This window comes from Cataglyphis hispanica, chromosome 5 (assembly GCF_021464435.1).
Source record: "Cataglyphis hispanica isolate Lineage 1 chromosome 5, ULB_Chis1_1.0, whole genome shotgun sequence".
In the NCBI taxonomy this organism is placed as follows: domain Eukaryota; kingdom Metazoa; phylum Arthropoda; class Insecta; order Hymenoptera; family Formicidae; genus Cataglyphis; species Cataglyphis hispanica.
Window position 1 is genome coordinate 2,177,509 of NC_065958.1, and position 18,073 is coordinate 2,195,581.

Consider the following 18,073-nt stretch of genomic DNA (forward strand, 5'->3'; position numbering starts at 1 on the left):
AAACACAGTTTCAAAGGCGTGCGCTTTTAATGGACTGTGCGAGAAAACGCGTGCCTACGAAAAATCTTCAAGAAAGAGAGAGAGAGAGAGAGAGAGAGAGAGAGAGATAGGGAGATAGAAAGAGGGAGAGAGAAATCTCTCGCCTCTCTTTATTCTCCTCTGGTAGAGATTCCTCGTCCTTCAGAAAATGTCCCAATTAATTAAAAGGTCTTATCGATTGTTTCTGTGTAATCTCTCTTCCCCCTCCCCCCTCCCCACCGTTAAAATCTAATTGAGAAATATGTCACTCGCAGCTATACAAATATATCACATCATTACTATTTTTTTTTTTTTTTTTCGTTTAAAAGTCGATTATATATTGTTAAGGGGAACTTGAATGTCTGAAGCAGGCAGCGTCGTAAATACCGGTAACAAACCGATGATCCTTGAGTGATGAATTCTACCGATAACCCGTTGTGTTTCTTTTCCCCGGGGAGAGGACGATCTTCTCCCGGAAAACGGGTTCTCAAGCAGTCGCGCTTCCACCAGAAACCACTCGTCCTAACCGGCGGAAATAAATAACGTTGCTGGCCGGCTAAATCATCGTAGTTTGTAACGACGGAGTAAATTAGCAGCCGGTATGCCTCTCGTAGCAGATAATCGAAGTGACTTAGCCGGAGATGAAATCGCGCGCGCGCGCGGGGGATGGGGGAGAATTGGAGGGCATAAATCGTGGACCGTCGTACGATTGACCTCGCGTTGGTCCACAACCTTCGGGCGCGCGTTTCGATTGGCCGAGGGGGATGGGTAAAAAAAAAAAAGAGAGAAAAAAAAATAAAGAGGAGAAGAGGAATCCAACGTGAGCGAGGACCGCGCGAGAGGATTGCGGGAGGATACACGACAAGCTTCTGGCTTCAGAGTGGCCGCTTGTAAAACAACCGAGCGGTACCCTTCTGCCTTCCGCCGATTCGATCCCGTGGGATTCTGCTTGCCCGTTTAGCGAGGTCCTCTAAAATCCGTGGGAACAGCGCGGAATATTTTAATAAAACTTCATCAATCGATTAAATTATTATTGTCGTAATTATATTAATTAAATGCATGAAGAGTAATGTATATGATTAATATATGTATATTAAATACATGCAATTAAATTTTAACATATATTTAATTTAATGTTGCTAAATTTTTTTCCTGCAAATCAATTAAAAGGATTATTAGAAAATTGAAGAATTATATAAAGTCAGCGGGAAATGTTCTTTAATAAAATTGAATACAGATATATTTCAGCAATTAATCGCAATTAGATTAACATATATTTAATTTACTTTTAAAGAGTAATTAAATGACAATTCAAAATTCCATGTTGTCACCATAAGTATGATACTTCAATTCTCGAGAGACGGGAACATAGCCGGGAACCTCGTGGGACCGATTGCGACCCCTCTCTCCTCTCCCCTAGTATCTACCTCGGTCCCGCTTCGCTGACTGTCCTTTATTTATTAACGCAATTAAAGAAACAGAGTGTCGACCGTCTGCGGCCGGCTTTATTCTTTGCCGATGCCGCGACCGAAGAGAGAAAGGATATCGTTCTACGTAAGGGGGAACCGGGGGGAGGGAGGGGGAGGGTAGAAAGGGTTGTCGATGCTTGGTTCGCCAATAAGTACCCGCGTGTTCTTTAGAACTTTAGAAAACGCCGACATTTTAATCGATGACTTGCGAATCTCGATATCGCTCTGACAATCACATTCTTAAATAGCGAAATCAATATTGAAGTATTTTCTCACGGAGAATACACAAACGATATAGAAGAAGACAATAATGCACGTATATATTAAATTTATTTAATTATGAATTATGAATTATTTTTTTCTTTCCGTTCATGATTCCAAAAATAACTGTCTTTCAATAGAACAGCTTTTGTTTACTTCAAACCGAAACCCCGCTGTATTTTTTCAAGCCAATTATTCGAATTCCTTTTTAATTCCACAAGAGCAAACCTTTCTCCATCCAGTCATCCTATCCTCCTCCTCTTTCCCTCTTTGTTTTGGCAGTACGCGCGTTTAAGCTTAAAGCCGCTTCAGTCCTTGTACGTACGTTACTCGGCATTCCGCGGCTAAAACTGTCTCCCGCGATGTCATCCCCTCTATCCCTCCTCCTTTTCCCTCACAATGTCTTTCCTCGGCCCTCCACCACCATCCCTCTTTTCCCAACGCAGAAGCTCTTAATTTACCTTTCGTACGAGAGCGGTCGCGGGGAAGTTAACGCGCAGCAGAAGAGAGCGAGAGAGAGAGAGAGAGGACGAAGGGCGAGGAAAAGGGGCGGAAGGGGCAGGGAAGTGGTGAGCTGTAACAATTAGGTCGTGTTGTCTTGAATTCTAAGCAGGCTACTGAACTGATCCTCGTAGCCGGGATAAATGTGGCCTTAAACGACACCGATATAGACGAGCTTGCCGATCGCTTGCCAAACCCGCTCGCGTGCTGACAATCCTCCCTCCTACCCCCTGCCTCCCATCCTCTCTTTTGCGGTCGGGATGCGTTCCCTCTGCTCTTTTCTCCCCTCTTTGCTCCTGCCCTGCCTTGCCCGCGTTTTAAGCTCGACGCGAGTACGACAGGCGAGTTACAATTGTCACGAGGCTTGTTAGCCTTGTCGTCGACTAATGGCGTACTTTATTACCCGTTTCAGAAAACGTTTGCTCGACTTCATCGAGAGATCGAAAAGATGGACTCCGATAAACAATGCGAACTTTAATCCTTTTAGAGCTCCCAAGGTAGCTCCCACATATCCATTTATAATATAAATAAGATACGTATTTTTTAAACCAATTATTTCTCTTTCCTTCAATACAGAAATAGATAATTTTATCTAGATATCATTTATTTACTCACCCTTTAATTTGTCGTGAGCGAGGGCTCTCTGAAAGTGCTCCTCGACTTCCGACGCCGCATCGCCTCGATAATGCGTGAACACGACGCAGTTCGCGTTGACGTATTGCGCCCTGCTCTCACCGTCGTCGGAGTCCTCAGTGGCGGTACCGGCACCTACGCCTGCATTAAAGCAATGATGCATTAAAATAAATAAATATTAAATTGACAAAACGCACTTTAAATTGAGACAATTAACCGTCCGTCTTACCATCCGTCGATCTGTCATCGTCCAGTGTTCGCGAGGGTTGCGAGGTGGTGGTTGCGAGGGATGGTCGCGGTTGCGGCGTTGGCCTTGGGGATGCGGGACTCGGCGCCGACCCTACGGAACCCGCGCTGCTCGGCTGACCTTGAGGGACACTTCCGCCGGTGCCGCAGAGCTCAATACCGGCTGCTTCCAATGACCGTTGATGAACATTCAGCTGCAAGGAAAAGCGATTCATGACATTAATCTCGATGCAACGTTGATCCTTAAAATCTTATTCTTTACTCAAATTTGTTACTCCATTTTTACAACGTACAAAAATTTCTTAATTTTATATGTAAAGATCATAGTAGGTTTGTTAATAAGATTCTGATTTCAGAGTTAATTAATGATATCTATATGTTTCGATTATTTATGTACATATAGCTTGATTATATATCTATATATTTTTATATCTCATTATTAAATTTTTATATTTGCTTTGTTTTAGAAATTTCAAAATTCTTGTGGATGCAATTGTAAAATTCTATCTAAATTTTTATTAATTCTAATTCTCTCTCTCTCTCCCTTTTTTTATTTGATATACTGAATTTCTGAATTTCACGCCATAAAATAGTATAAATTGCCGGTTATTTTTTTAGTAAAATACAAAATAAAAATAAAAAATTTATTATAGACAGAAATCGTCATTGCTTATGATGTGTAATACATGCGATCGGGCTGTTTATCGGTTATTAACGATATCGCTTAACCGGTTAGCCAATCATTAATAATGACTATTCAACCGGTTTAATTAATCAGTTCATACAAATTGCACGATCGTTATGACAAATAGTCCGATGGCAGATTAAAGAGCAATGAAAATTATTGAAAAATCCGCTAAAAATTTTGCGAAAAATTCTGGAATGTAAAAAACTAAAGATTACTTTAAAATAATATCTGGGAAAATTATTTTATAAACCCTTTGACTCTCTAAATTTAACTTTAAATTTGAATCTGAATCTCGAATCTTTACATCTATGAGAAAATGAATGCAATTTTTGACAACACAGCAATGATAAAATAATTTCTGTGTGCACATCGTCTATTCGCACGATAAATGTTCTAAATTTTCGACTTTCTCGGCTTCCTCAATCATTCTGTATTCTCTAGAACGTCAAGATCTTGTCATAGCCGATCGACAAAATTCTCAAACGGCAAATCGTGCGAGCCAAGATGAAACGTGGTCGACGATCGCATTGCTCGCGTGACGCAGTGATCGCGATGATGGGACGACAAGAGAAATACGAGCGCGTAAATACTGGTGCGTTTTAACGGCGATAGCCGGGATTTTCCGCGTGACATCGAGGCCATGCGTTTTCTCGTGCGCTATAAAGAGAATGTCGACGACGGGAACGGCGACGAACGGTGGCCCATTGACTTTCACGTTGTCGGCATGCTCACAATTCGACACCGCAGCGGCCTAATGATTCAACCCTTCCGGTCGTTGCGCGCATTCTTGAAGCGAACATTATTCCTAAAGATTAGACGGTGGCATAGATACCTGACGAAATCTGAAGTCGATAAAGTGATCAGAGGTGCTTTGCATGAGATTAATTTAACAAAAAAATTAAGAAACGTTATAAAAATATTTATTATCGAAAATCATAAATTTAACGGATTAGAAACTCAAATTAAAATTAAATAAATTTCGTTCATCATAAATTAATTTTGATTGATGGGCATATAAATTTACATTACTGATTTTATCGCGCAGATACGTTTTTTAATTAGTTCCCCCGATATATTTTTCTGGAGCAAGAATGCGTATCGATGTCCAACAAATCATTGCGAATCGTGCTTTTCCTGCCCTCCCGGCGGCGAGAACGACGAGCCGAGCGTTTGGTTCGCCACCCCGCCAATTACGTGCATGCATCAGCGGTGTACGGAAATAAGTTGACGCTGATGTATGCGCCGGTCGGCGGAAGGATGCGCGGGTCGAGGGTGGAGGAAGCGATGAAGAAGAGGAAAAAGACGAACGACTACGCCTCCGTGAGTGAGAGATGCTATCGTTATCTACTCCAATAAGCTCGGACTCGACGCGCTTCATGGTGCAGTACATCACCGTCCTGATGCACAAAGTGATGACGAGCGATGACCCGGAGTAGGCGGGTCGTCGAATGAAACTATATTCGCTTGTCGTCTGCGGCCTTTGCCACTGCTGATTGGTAGGCGGTTCGCGATGAAAGGCGGAGTAGCTTTATAAGCTCGGCGCACATAACATCTACGAATATTGTCGGAGGCTAGCGCGATTCGTTGGCGACCGGGTATTCCGCACGATTGCGTCAGAAATAACGAGCACCATATGATTCGCTTGTGCAACTATTAAAGCGGTCGACGACGTCACTCGAATTGACGATTGGCCTTTATCTGATCAGGATCTATCTAATTGCGCAACGGGGATACCCGATTTTCCAGATCATATTTCACCAAATCTAGATTTCGCTTGGCAAAGTTACGGAGTGAAAAACATCTCAAATCGAAAGATTATTTCTTCCATTAATTTATCGGAAGCTTCAAGTATTTTTTATTCACGCTTACGCCTTCAATCGATGCCCGTTCAATCGCGCCGCGCCAAACTCACCGCTCTCGCGAGGACGAGAGCGCGCGTAGGAGATTAAATCAAGGGGAGCTGCGGGTCTTCCATAGATTACCGTGCACGGCGGAACATCCAGCGCCGGTCGTCCGGACGACAATGTGGTAATTAATTGAAGCAAGACCGTCCCCGACAGCCCCTCTTCCTCTTTTGCTTTTTCTCCCTTCTTCGTTCAGCCAACAGGCAGTTCTAGTCAAGAAAGAGAGAGAGAGAGAGAGAGAGCTGCTCGCGGCCTTTCAAAGCATTCCAAAGCGCGAGTCCGCCCGTTCCTCTCCACGGCCTCCGCTCGCTTCTTCTTCTTCTTCTTGCCTCTCTCCTCCCTCCCTCCCTCCCTCCCTTCCTCGTTCCCCTTCCTGCCGGTGTCGAGTCATTTCACGAAAGGCCCGAGAGACCGCATCTTTATTTCTTTCCCTTTTGTCTTATAGATCTCTGATATATATCGTAGGATCTCTTAGCTCTCTCACAGATCGTAGCTCCTGATCCTAGGCTCATTGGTTTCGAGAGTCCTTATATTTGAGGTTCATTGAACCGAATGTCACTTGACTGTCTCCTGACTCACGATTCGTTAATTTCCTCGTTTCACAGATGTTCCACGATTCGTCGTTCAGGAGTTTAAGACGGAGGCTGAGGGGATAGAAGGGTGGGAGGGAGAGAAGCTGCAAGCTGATGCTATTTATCGTCTCGCGCCGGGTAAGACGGGCAACCGAAGGTGGTAACGAGCAGGTAAACCCTTTAGTCAAACCAGGGGCCGCGCGTTTGCATTTATATCGCGAGCCGGCGATATTATTCACGGTTGTGTATCTTTGCGGCGGGGTCGCATTAAGGCGGATACCGGCGCGCTTCTTTCCCGCGGCGGAATACCCTTATCAGCGGGTGGCACACCGTTTACTCATTTGTGGACGTCTGGTAGCACTTAGCTGTTATTATGAGGCGAGGTCCCGCGGCAGATAAAGCGAATAGTACACGTTCAAGCCGGACGATTAGCTGGTATATCGCGAGGCGCGCTGGAATAGCGAACGTGGGAAGTAAAGAAGGAATAGGATGTAAAGGACTCTCTCTCTCTCTCTCTCTCTCTCTCTCTCTCTCCCGGGATCTGGGAAAACCAGGGTCAAGGATATTGGAAATATGAAATATCGAGTGTTCAACGATCACGATTCTAATGATGTGAATCTCTCATCCGGTACGCTGAAGAAGTGTTCAAGAAACTTGAAAGAGTGGAGAGTGTAAAAATCGAGAATAATACAGAATACATGGGATTTAATGTAACAAATAATATAAAATAAATGCAATAATAAAGAATATAAAATATGTAAAAAAAAATATAAATTTTGTTACAATTAATGACGGGATCGAAACAGAATAGATTAATGACTGAAACGATAACGTAGTAAGCTCTCTCGTGACTGAGGGTAGCATCGCGCGCTTATAGGATCGCCAGCACAGTGACGATCGATCAAATCAGAAATCAAATAAGGAATTTCAGGCATCTAGTGACACGATGTTGTTTATCTCCAGACGCATTCGCAATCGCGGAGACCTCGCGTTGACACCGAGGGAAGGCTGTCGAAAATATTGTGGCGAGAAGGCGTTACACGCGTTTCTACGTTATCTTCTTGGATGATCGGCCGAGGTTTTAGCATTCGCGTGAGATGCTAATTGAGACGAGCGATAGCTAGATATCTCCTAGAGGAATCCTTCGATTGACGCGTTCACCATCTTCGAGAACACAACGTTAGGCGATAACTGTCCGCGAGAGTCTGTAAATCGTTCAATTAATTAGCGCGAGGCGCAAGTATGATGGAAATGATGCGCCGTTAAATCCAGGGTGGAATCCGGCTCTATTTATCGACTTTACGATTATGCCACCTTTGCAAAATTCATAGGGTCAGTTTATTCGAACAGCGTCGAAATTCCCGCGAGTACGATACTTTCCGCGCAAACGATAACGCTTACCGTTGCGTTCGCTCTCAATCTAAATTATTGTCACTCCGTTTCATTGCTCATTTTTGCATACAATTTTCCATCAATAACAGTGAACTTGAATAGACCAAGAAGAATTAGATGCGATTCAAGTAGGATAGATAATAAGCTTAAAAAAAAAAATTTTTTAAGTTGAGAAAAAATAAGTAGAGTTTTTTTTTTATCTGGAATAAAGATTTAATTATTGAAGAAATAAATGTATCTAATTTCTTGCTATTAATTTCTCATTTCTTTTGTTAAGTCTCTTAAATAAATGTGTTTTAATGTTGAGAAATTTCTCGAGCTGGTGGAATTGCATCGAATCGACATAGTGACGTCTGGTGCGATTTCGCTGTAATTTGTCGGCGAAATCGCGGCATCGTCCACCTGGCGCAGTCGCTAATGAACTAAATTTAAAAGCGAAGGCAGCCCGGTGGCGTGGCTTATCGATAGTAGCGATCCCCACACTCGGGACGCCTCTCGTCTTCATGGAAGATAGGAGAATCGCGTCGATGAATGGCCGTGTCTGGCAAACAAATTGCAAGATACGCCATGGCAGCTTGTTACCGGCTCCCTACTCCGCACCATCGTCCTTCATCTTCGCATAGAATAATCTCTCTCCAGCCATTTTGGATTATTTTCCGATAAAGAAAGAGAGAAGGAGCTAATGAGATAAAATATCAAGGAGATTAAAAAGAGAAGAAAATATTTCTGCCTTATTTTTTTCAATATTTAATGAACAATTTTGAAAATTATTTCGATTGTCGTTAATATAGTCGCTTTTTGTAAATACTTGACATTGTATATTCATCTTTGATTTTGAAAATATCAAATAATTTATAGAAATTCAAGATAATATAAAATATGAAGATAATATAAATAAAATAATAGATAATAAATAAAATTAAAAGAGATACAAATCTGTGAGGATCTAAAAGTATAAAAATATTGTTGATACTAGAATGCTGGATTTAGGTATAAATATTCAAAATTTTTAACTTTAAAAAAAATTACTAAAATCCTAGAATCGAACGCACTATCAATTTTAGAATATTAAAAAATCTAGAAACGCCGAAGAGTCATAACGGAACGCAGAAGAGCGCGGCAAGTTTCGCGGCAACGGTGAGCACAGCTGGGACGTAAACATCGCGTTTTTATTAGACAACATACTCAACCGCAAACTTTCAATAAGCTGCCGAGGTACATAGTAATAAGCTGGTAATGGTCCTGGTCGACGAGAGTATAACCCACGGACGCTGCGGTAGGTAGCCGTCGTTACTGGTCACCGTATCGGATCAGGTCTGATAAGAGAGCGTTAAAAGCGCCTCGCATTTCGGAACCTTCTCACCGTTTCTGTTCTTTTTTTTTTTTTTATCAGAGATCGACCTTCGACTCAAAGTTCTTCGTTATATTTTTATCTATTCTACGGTCAGAATTTCGAAACTGATGGTTGCTCTTAAATGGAAGCTTTTAAACAATGTTGTTCGAAAGAAAAATCTATCTTAATTATCGGAAAAATTATTAAAATTCAAATTAATGTTCGAATTTGATTCAATTAGAGAATCAAAAATATATTAATCTTGATTTAACGATTTATTTTCGAAGTCATTATTTGTCACCCGGAAATGAACAATGGATGCCGAATATCGTCGAGAAATTGCGAGTACGTGCAAATAATAAACTGCCGGATACTAAGACGTAACCGATCAGATTTCACGAATAATTGTCGTCGATCGTGCCGGCGTTTTTCTCGCGTTTTTCTGATTCATTATAGCGATGAGCGAGCCGACCCGGAGATCGAGGAACGCGATTCACGGCGGCGCGACTCGATTAATATTGAACGCTCGACGACGGCGCGAGGCTACTGCCAATCGATCGAATCTAACTTTTCTCGCATAACTCGGAAACTTCTTCATCGCATGCTGCGGATCAATCATTTTTTTCCGCGCATCCCATTACCCCCGATGCAAGGATATTGAGGACACTCGCTCGACTCGGTCTCTGATGCAGCGAGGACTGTTATTACATCGAAGACAAGAAAACTCGTCTGTCTCCCTTCGTGTTAGGTGCCTTTCTATTAAAATGCAATTGGAAAAATGTTTTAAGAAAATAAATAAAAAGATTCGTTAGACACATTATGAAGGATCTTTATCATTTTTTTTTTTCGATTTTTTCCATAACATCGAGAATAAAAACCAAGTGTCAAAAATGTTCACTAGAGCAAAATATCGATACCTTAATTCATCGTGAATACTTCTAGATGCCCGCGTCTCTCCGTACGGAATGCGTGTTCACTGAGAGCGGGCGCGTGCGTGCGTGCGTGCGTGCGTGCAGAATAGCGGACGCGAAGCGTAGCGATGCGCGTGTCGCAAAGAATGGCGATCCTAGACTAAAAACAGAACAGCTCCAAGGAATGCAACGCATTGCGGCACACCTTGCTGCCGGCGGTTGACAGCGAGTCCAACACTCGCGCGGCGACGGTCTTACGACTCGATCATCACGTGACGCGCGTGAGATATGGCAAAGTCGCGCCAATAATTGTCGCATATCCCGACAATTCCGACGACTATCTTGTCGACCAGCGTGACATGTTACTCTCCGCAGGATTCCAACGACAAACGTTTGATTCGAATTGATAAAGTCCTTCCATATAAAAATTTTATAGAGTTTTCATTTAATTTAATTAATGTAGACTTCATTTCATTTAATTCATGTAGACTAATTTATAAAATATTTAAAATAACGGAATAAATGTGTTTGTTTAATTATATTATAAGATAATACAATGTTTTATACTATTTTCATAATTTAATAGAATTTCCATTTAATTTAATTTACAGGCGAATTTACAAAATATTTAAAATAATGAAATAATGGGTGCGTCTGTTTTTAATTATACTGTGATGTGATGCAATGTTTTACATTCTGTTATAATTTCTTTCTATAAAAATAATATTGTAAAAAATAAATTTAATTATTATTTTTTATTGCGCGATTATATCTATGTGTGATGTGCGAATCGCGTGTTCTTTTCAATTGCCGTTTCAGTTACGTTCCGTGTGCGATACGTCAGTGTTCGACAATGTGGAGGCAACTAGGTTGAGAAATCTGTGCTGGATAATAGCGTCCGGTTGACGATCATAAATAACAACAGGTCGCGTGGCTTCCGCGATTTTGCGAAGCGTCGGCGCCGATTTCGCTACATAAAGGCGCGCGACGTGCGGCGATTAATTTTCGCGGACACAAATCACGCTTTCAAGGATTGCCCATCTGATCGATCGATCTGATCGAAAGTCAATGCGGTGAAACGAAAGTAAGCGGCCATAGATGCAGGCAGTTCAATGAGAATTCCGAACTATTTGCACGAACGTTGCGCGATGTTTGCGATTCTTTTATTAATTTGCCATTATCATCATGTTTAATAACAATTATATTTATAAAAAGATTATGATAAAACGATAAAAATTATGTTGAAACAATTTGCAATAATGGATTATGACTCTTGCAATGATTATATATAAATAAGCATTATATTATTTTTGTATATTTCTAACTTTTAACTTTATTAGCTTAATTTTACTTTATAATAAATTATTCATTATTAAATAATATTAAACATTCGCGTAAAATGCGGATTATATCCATCTCAGCTTCGAGAATTTTATCCGAAGAATTTCTCGCAAAAATGTTTCACGATCGACGCCTATGATCCTGAAGGGAAGGAAAAAAGGCAAAAGGCGTCTCAATGGCGACACGAGCCCGCTCCGTGGAAACTGGCTCTCGAGGAAAACCTCATTCAATTCAATTCTAATGCCGCAGCAGAATCGAGTACTCGATCTCGAGATTGCGGCCTCGAGGCTATTCCGCTCGGCATTTACGACTATTCCGAATGATGAGAGTATTCTCGCTACGTGAAGATTGACGACGAATTGTGATTTTTAAAAGGAATCCGGAAACTAGATTCCTGGAGAAGCTATGAAAGATTTCACCCTCGTAGATAGAGTTCGCGAAATATTATATACAGGGTATCCTCAATTTAAACGTCAAAACTTCGGGAGCGGGTAGGAGACCGATAAAGTAAGAAAAAAAGTCCTTTGGAGATTTGATTGTTTTTGCTTTGTTTTGGAAAAAAAAAAGAAAATAATTTTACCAGAAAACTTAAAACAACACTAAAATTATTAGGCTTATCAAAAAGTATCATAAACACTATCATACGCTCCCGAAGTTTTGACATTTAAATTGGGGACACTCTGTATATATAAAATGTGCAAAGCGAATATAAAATTTAAAGAACTAGAGTACTATAAACGCGCGATACTCGCGCGCCATTTATTTTGTGTGTATGTGTATATAATTACTTACATATTAATTCTAGTTTTTCACTTTTTCAAAAATAAATTAAATAAAAATTACACACTCTTTTAATATTTAAATTATCAAATGTGTCTCTTACAAGCTTTTATTAATATAAAATAATGTTCAGTGCATCGTCGAGGTAATAAATTAGCATCGCGAAAAAGATAACAATATTGTCAGTATCGATTTAATAAATTCCGTAATATATTAATTGATAATTTAATAATTGATTTATAATTTAAAATACATGTATAATTTAATATTCCGTTTGTATATACGTCATAGTACGGAAAATATTTCGGCAACGAATAATCAAAACATGGCCTTGACGACATAAACATTAGCGCGCTATTGTTAACGTGTTATGGCTTATAACTATATTATTCTCACGGCGATACTCGAACAGTAAGGAAGTAAAACGCGAGACACTTCATCAAATTTCTTTACTCAACGCGATCGCGACAAGCATCGGGAAATAATTTAATATTATAAATAATTAATTACCTTTCACAAATTATCTTTAAATTTTGAATAATACGTAATTATATAATAATGGATAAATTCCGAAGCGCGTATTTTGCATGACGTTTTAATCAAGAATCGAAATGATTAGAATGAAAATTGTAAATTATTGTTTTATCGCGATCTTTCTCTCTCTTTCTCTCTTTTATAAACAATAATTATTTCTTTAAAAATACTTGATTTTTAATTATATTTCATATTTTATCGCGTAACAAAATAGTCAAATCGCAGGTTCGAATAATAATTAACATAATAATAAGCTCTATGATATATTAATCGTTTATTAAATAATTAATCTATAATTTAAAATACTTGTATTATTTCATATTCCACACCGTATATACGTCACAGTACGCAACATATTTTCGGCCGCGAAAACAATAACATTGTATTCGGCCTTGGCAATGTAAACATTAGCGCGCTGTTGTTAACGTCTTACGACTTATAGCCTTGTTATCATTCAGACAGTAACGCTCGAGCCATAAAGTAGTACTTGTCGACTCACAGTATGATTTTCGTGTGAAATCGGGGTTTGATCATGCCGAAAGTGCGGGAGTGTCGTTCAAAGTATCGCGCGTACAAGTGCGGAAGTATCTTTTAATAAAAGTGCGGGAGTGCCGTTTAAAATATTGCGTGTGTGAATCAATCTGAGAGGACGAGGAGGCCTAGGAGAGGCATCCTGCATCGGCGGAGCAACCCAAGGGTGAGCGTTACTATTTTTATATTAATTATTATAAATCCCGCACACGCATTAATTCGATTCGATCATGGTTTAAACACGAGAGACTTATACTACAAAAGTTTTTATTTAAAAAGTTAGGAATTTTTTTTTAGAATTTATAAAATTATTTCATATTTATATACCACCTTATTATTATACGCATCGGATATAAAATTCGGTGTAATAATAATTTTTTGAAATATTAATATTTATTTTAAACGTTGCTATAATTTGGATTTTATATTTGTGTGTTGCAGACAACGTAGCCTCAAGACCAAATCTCCGCTGTTGCGCATCAGTGCCGGTGAGTGATAAATTTTATTTTATTTTGAGGTGACGGATCCGTAGATATTGTAGATACAAATGTAGATTGTAGATTGTAAATAAATCCATTGCCTCAAAATGGATGGGCTAGAATAAATGCAATCAAATAACTTTTAATAGACTTTTTAAATATATAATAAAACATATTAGAAATATAATTTAAAATACAAATTAAAACAAAAAATTGAAAAAAATATTTTTTTCAATAGAAATTTTATTTTATTTATTTAATGTAGAAGACATTAATAATTTTATTTCTTATATGAAATATTGATAATTATTGTGATGTTGCGCCAATTTTGTCATTAATTTTTCATAGCCCATCCATCTTTATTATCATAGCAATGAAAGCTTAGACAGTTTGTCACGCATCGTTTTAATACAATTTTACTTTAGTCAATCTAATGCCAAGTTATCAATCAAATTTAATCATTATTTGAAGTAATAATATTTAATCTTATAATAATATATAATATTTATAATATATAATTTATATTAAAATAAATTAATAAAACATTTATGTTATAATTTGAATAATTTGACTTTCAGTCAAATTTTGCAATTTATTGAAACGATGCATGACAAACTGTCATGTCATAAATGAGCATAAAATTATGCTTGTGTATCACGGCGACAATAATTAGCCGACAACGGAAGGAATTTTTTTTCCTTCATTGACCTCTGTTAGGGGGTCGAAGCTACATCTCTGGCTAGAATTAATATGGCCAGGATCAACGATAGGTAAGTCCAACTGGCCCAACGGAAGCAGCCTACGGTACATTATATTAGGGCATTCTATTAGGGCATGCGAATAGGGCACGCGGTTAAGGCACGCATCTATTATAAAATACATATAATTATTATAAAATTAGTTATATGTAATATAATAATATGTATAACTAATATGTATTATCTGTTATGTATATATATATATATATATATATATATATATATATATATATATATATAATATTTGAATTGTTAAATACGCAGCCATGACAGATTTTTATTAATATAAAGTAATGTACAGCGTAATATTGAAATAACCAATCAACATTGAGGAAAGGAAGCAACAATACTTGCGAGTATCGATTTAACATAACATTTTTAAGAGTGAATCTAAGGATCAAAGAAATGTTGAATTTTCAGATGAAGTAGCTTCCGTAAAATACTTGTAATAAATGTTAAGGCATTTGTGACATTTATTATAGCATCGTAATCGTTTTAGATAGCTCGCATCGAAGATCTGGCATTCGGGAAATGCACGGTCGCGCGAGTCTTCCCTTGAGTCGCGTCGGCGCGTCTCATCGCCTTTATTAACATTAACGTATACATTCATTATATTAGCCGCCGCACGCCGACGCGCAACATTGAAGCTCGTCGACGTATTAGCGAATCTTGCGGAATGCTTATGATTTTACGAGCCTCTTTAATGTGCGTTTAGCTTCCGACGGTAGCTCGGGCTCGCGATGCCTCCGGCTTTCTTCTCTCTCGTCGCGATCATCTCTCTTCGACTGCCGCCTCCTCGGCATGCCTCCGTACGACATTTTCTGTTTAACCTTTGAACCCCCTCGAGCCCGGGGCGGCAAGTGCATTCCAGGCAGAGGCGGCGATCGTTGAAAAATCCGATCCACGGGTCCGGAAACATCTATATCGAATTCATGGGGAAAAAAAAGAGCAATCTAATCGTAGTGGCTATATCGGGCATAGTCGCGATCTCGAAAAGAGATTCCTTTTTTTTTGCTTGGAAAATTATATAATATCTTGAAGTTTATTTTATAAATTTTGTTGGTAGATTTTTCTTCGTATTGTTAAATCATTGAATGGTTAAAATACGCGAGAAAACTTTCAGTTCCCTAAATTTCTCGATCTTCGAAGAGGTACGAATCTGCCCGAATATTTCGGGGAAGTAAAATTCGAGATGCAGATATTGAAGCTAAGTAGAAGACGCTCTGTCGTCTCGTTTTCAACAGTACGTAGGCGATCACGGTTCACCAAGGAGGAATTATGGACGAAATGCCGAGACTTTTCGCGGATCATTTTTCAATTCCGTAATCGCTCGTCTCATCTCGGCACTCGTGACATTGCACTAGCTGACAGTGACGAATCGACAGTCCTCGAGTCAATCGGCTTGACTCATCGGGCAGCGCCAGTGTCTTTCTGTCCGTCGCGTCTCGTGACTAATGAAAATGTCCTGCTAGATCGGAAATGAGAAATACGAGGGATCATTCCTATATTGTCTTTCGCGCGATTGCGTAGCGCGATTAATGATTAGTAATACATTAAGATAAGTTTGTGCCGATTCAAACTGGACAAAAGACAAAATAATATATGATATATTAAACTCCATATAATAAATTTAAATTTTTTAAATCCGATATGTGATAACAAAAACGCTTATCAATAAATGTGTCGACATTCTATATTTATTTTTAATTATTTTATTCATTGTGTCTTTGAAAATTAATAAAATAAGTTAAATAAAATATATAAAATAAATAAAATAAAGTTAAAATGCAGCAAATTCTTTCAATTAGCATTCATATAACAGTCGTATTATAAAATGACCTCTGCTTTTCGGAATAAATGATTCTGTCAAAAATGCAAGTCGCGGCTGCCATACTTGTTGAAACGCGCAGACGCGACGCGGTAATTGTGAGACACACAATATAATTGCACAATGTAATTGCCCCTTTGTTTCTTCAATTACACGTCTAGACCGGCGCGTATGTGGCTGAAGAGAAAAAAAAAGGTAATGAAACGCCTCATCGGGAAGAAGAAAAGGCGAGATACGCGGCCGCTAAAAATTTATAATGGTTAAAAAAATTTTATAAAATTATCTTTTCCTTTTTTCTCTCTTTTTTTCATGTAAATATTTGCGTAAAAAAAGTATTATAGAAATAGAAAGAATATTATCTGTTTCTCAAGTCTCAAGCCGATTCTTTTAAATACTCGAATTTCATAATTATAGCAATTTCATTTTCAAGATCTTATATTGTTATTAATTATTTTTCTTGTAAAATATTAGCAAAAGTATACTTAGAATATTAAAAAAGAATTATCTCTCTCTTTCTCTTTCCACAATAAATAATATTTATGTAAATAAATAAAATTTGATTACTAGTTTTTTTATTACAACGACCATCGATATTTGTTAATAATTTTGCAGCTTTGCGCTTAAAGCTCGATTTCTCGAGTTCTTGGAATATTAACCCTTTCGGTCCACGACTTGTTGAAACCTTGAATTCTCGGATCATCGTATCCTAACGTGCGCAGTAACTCAATGAGTTAATCTCCGATCAATTAACAGTGAATTCTGTGTTTGCGCAGGTACTTAGGTAAGAATTTCAATTAGTGGAGGAGAGAGAGATGGAGAGGAAGGGAGGTGGAGAGAGACGATCGAAGACTAAGACAATTAACGGAGAGTTGGCCGAATAAGGTCGCGCTTCCGGATTCTAACGAATCAACTGCGGATTAATCGGATTCGCGATTTTCTTTGCACGCAAACTTTCTTTCTCTCGATCGAGTGTCAAACGAGCGCATAATTGAGCCATCGTCTCTCTAACTGCATTTATCGCGAGATATGTCGAGATACTTCCATACGCTTTCAAGTATGTACCTCATCTTTTTGTATTAACACACTCGAGAGATTTTCTCAGATCTAAATATTTTCCAACGCAATAAAAATTCTTTTACTTTTTATTTTTCTTATTACAAATATTTTGAAAATTTTCGAAAATAGCAGAAAAATACAAATAAAAATTCTTTATTTAATTGTTTGTCAATAAAGAATCGTATCGTCGATAACTGATAAGGTTAATTGAGTTGCCTCGCTCCAGCAGTATTTTTATGCTTCCTACCAAACGATAAGTTGCTTCGTGCGGTAAGGATAAAGAAGACGCAGAGGAAAGGGTGCTTTGTGGTAAGTTTTTCGGCGAAAATGGGGAAATTTGCTAGTTGATGAAGCGAGCGAAGGAAAGTTTATGAGTCTGTCCGGATGGGCGGCTAATTTTTAAACAAAGCCTAATTTCCGCAACTTCATAGCATAGTCGCGGTCGTTATTACTTGGCGGGATAATAAATGATTATTACGCCGTGGCGAAGAAAGGGCAAGATAGGGATGTGGGGGTAAAATAAAGGTGGGTAAAACGCTTTGATGTATTCTCGCTCGAGTGGAGGCAAGCCGAGCGACAAACTCTTCGATATTCGGACGATGAAGAGCACTTTCTCGTCCTAGGGGGAAGTCAGGAGGTGAAAGACTGCGGCGCGGATGCTTAGAGTCCTTCTGCCCCTCCCCTCTTTCACCCTCTAATAACTGATTATCCCTTTCGCAATTCTTCGTGGTAAATATTTTGGAGTGTACGTTGTCAGATTACACTTTCATTGTGCTTTCGCTCTCTTTAATAATCTCGATGTTCCTTCGCGCGATTTCATTCCCAAAATACATTCTGT

General features: G+C 38.8%; 1 protein-coding gene across 2 annotated transcripts in view; it reads right to left on the bottom strand.

The window, feature by feature from the left end:
- The window catches only part of LOC126849529 (protein vestigial-like), a 46,318-nt gene that overhangs the window by 9,911 nt on the left and 18,334 nt on the right, over nucleotides 1-18,073 (bottom strand). For both annotated transcript variants that reach the window (XM_050591460.1, XM_050591459.1), the window contains exons 2-3: nucleotides 3,112-3,322; nucleotides 2,865-3,023 (exon numbers count right to left, since the gene is read on the bottom strand). In XM_050591460.1, coding sequence (XP_050447417.1) covers nucleotides 2,865-3,023; nucleotides 3,112-3,322 — 370 coding nt within the window. The remainder of the gene's footprint in view (nucleotides 1-2,864; nucleotides 3,024-3,111; nucleotides 3,323-18,073) is intronic.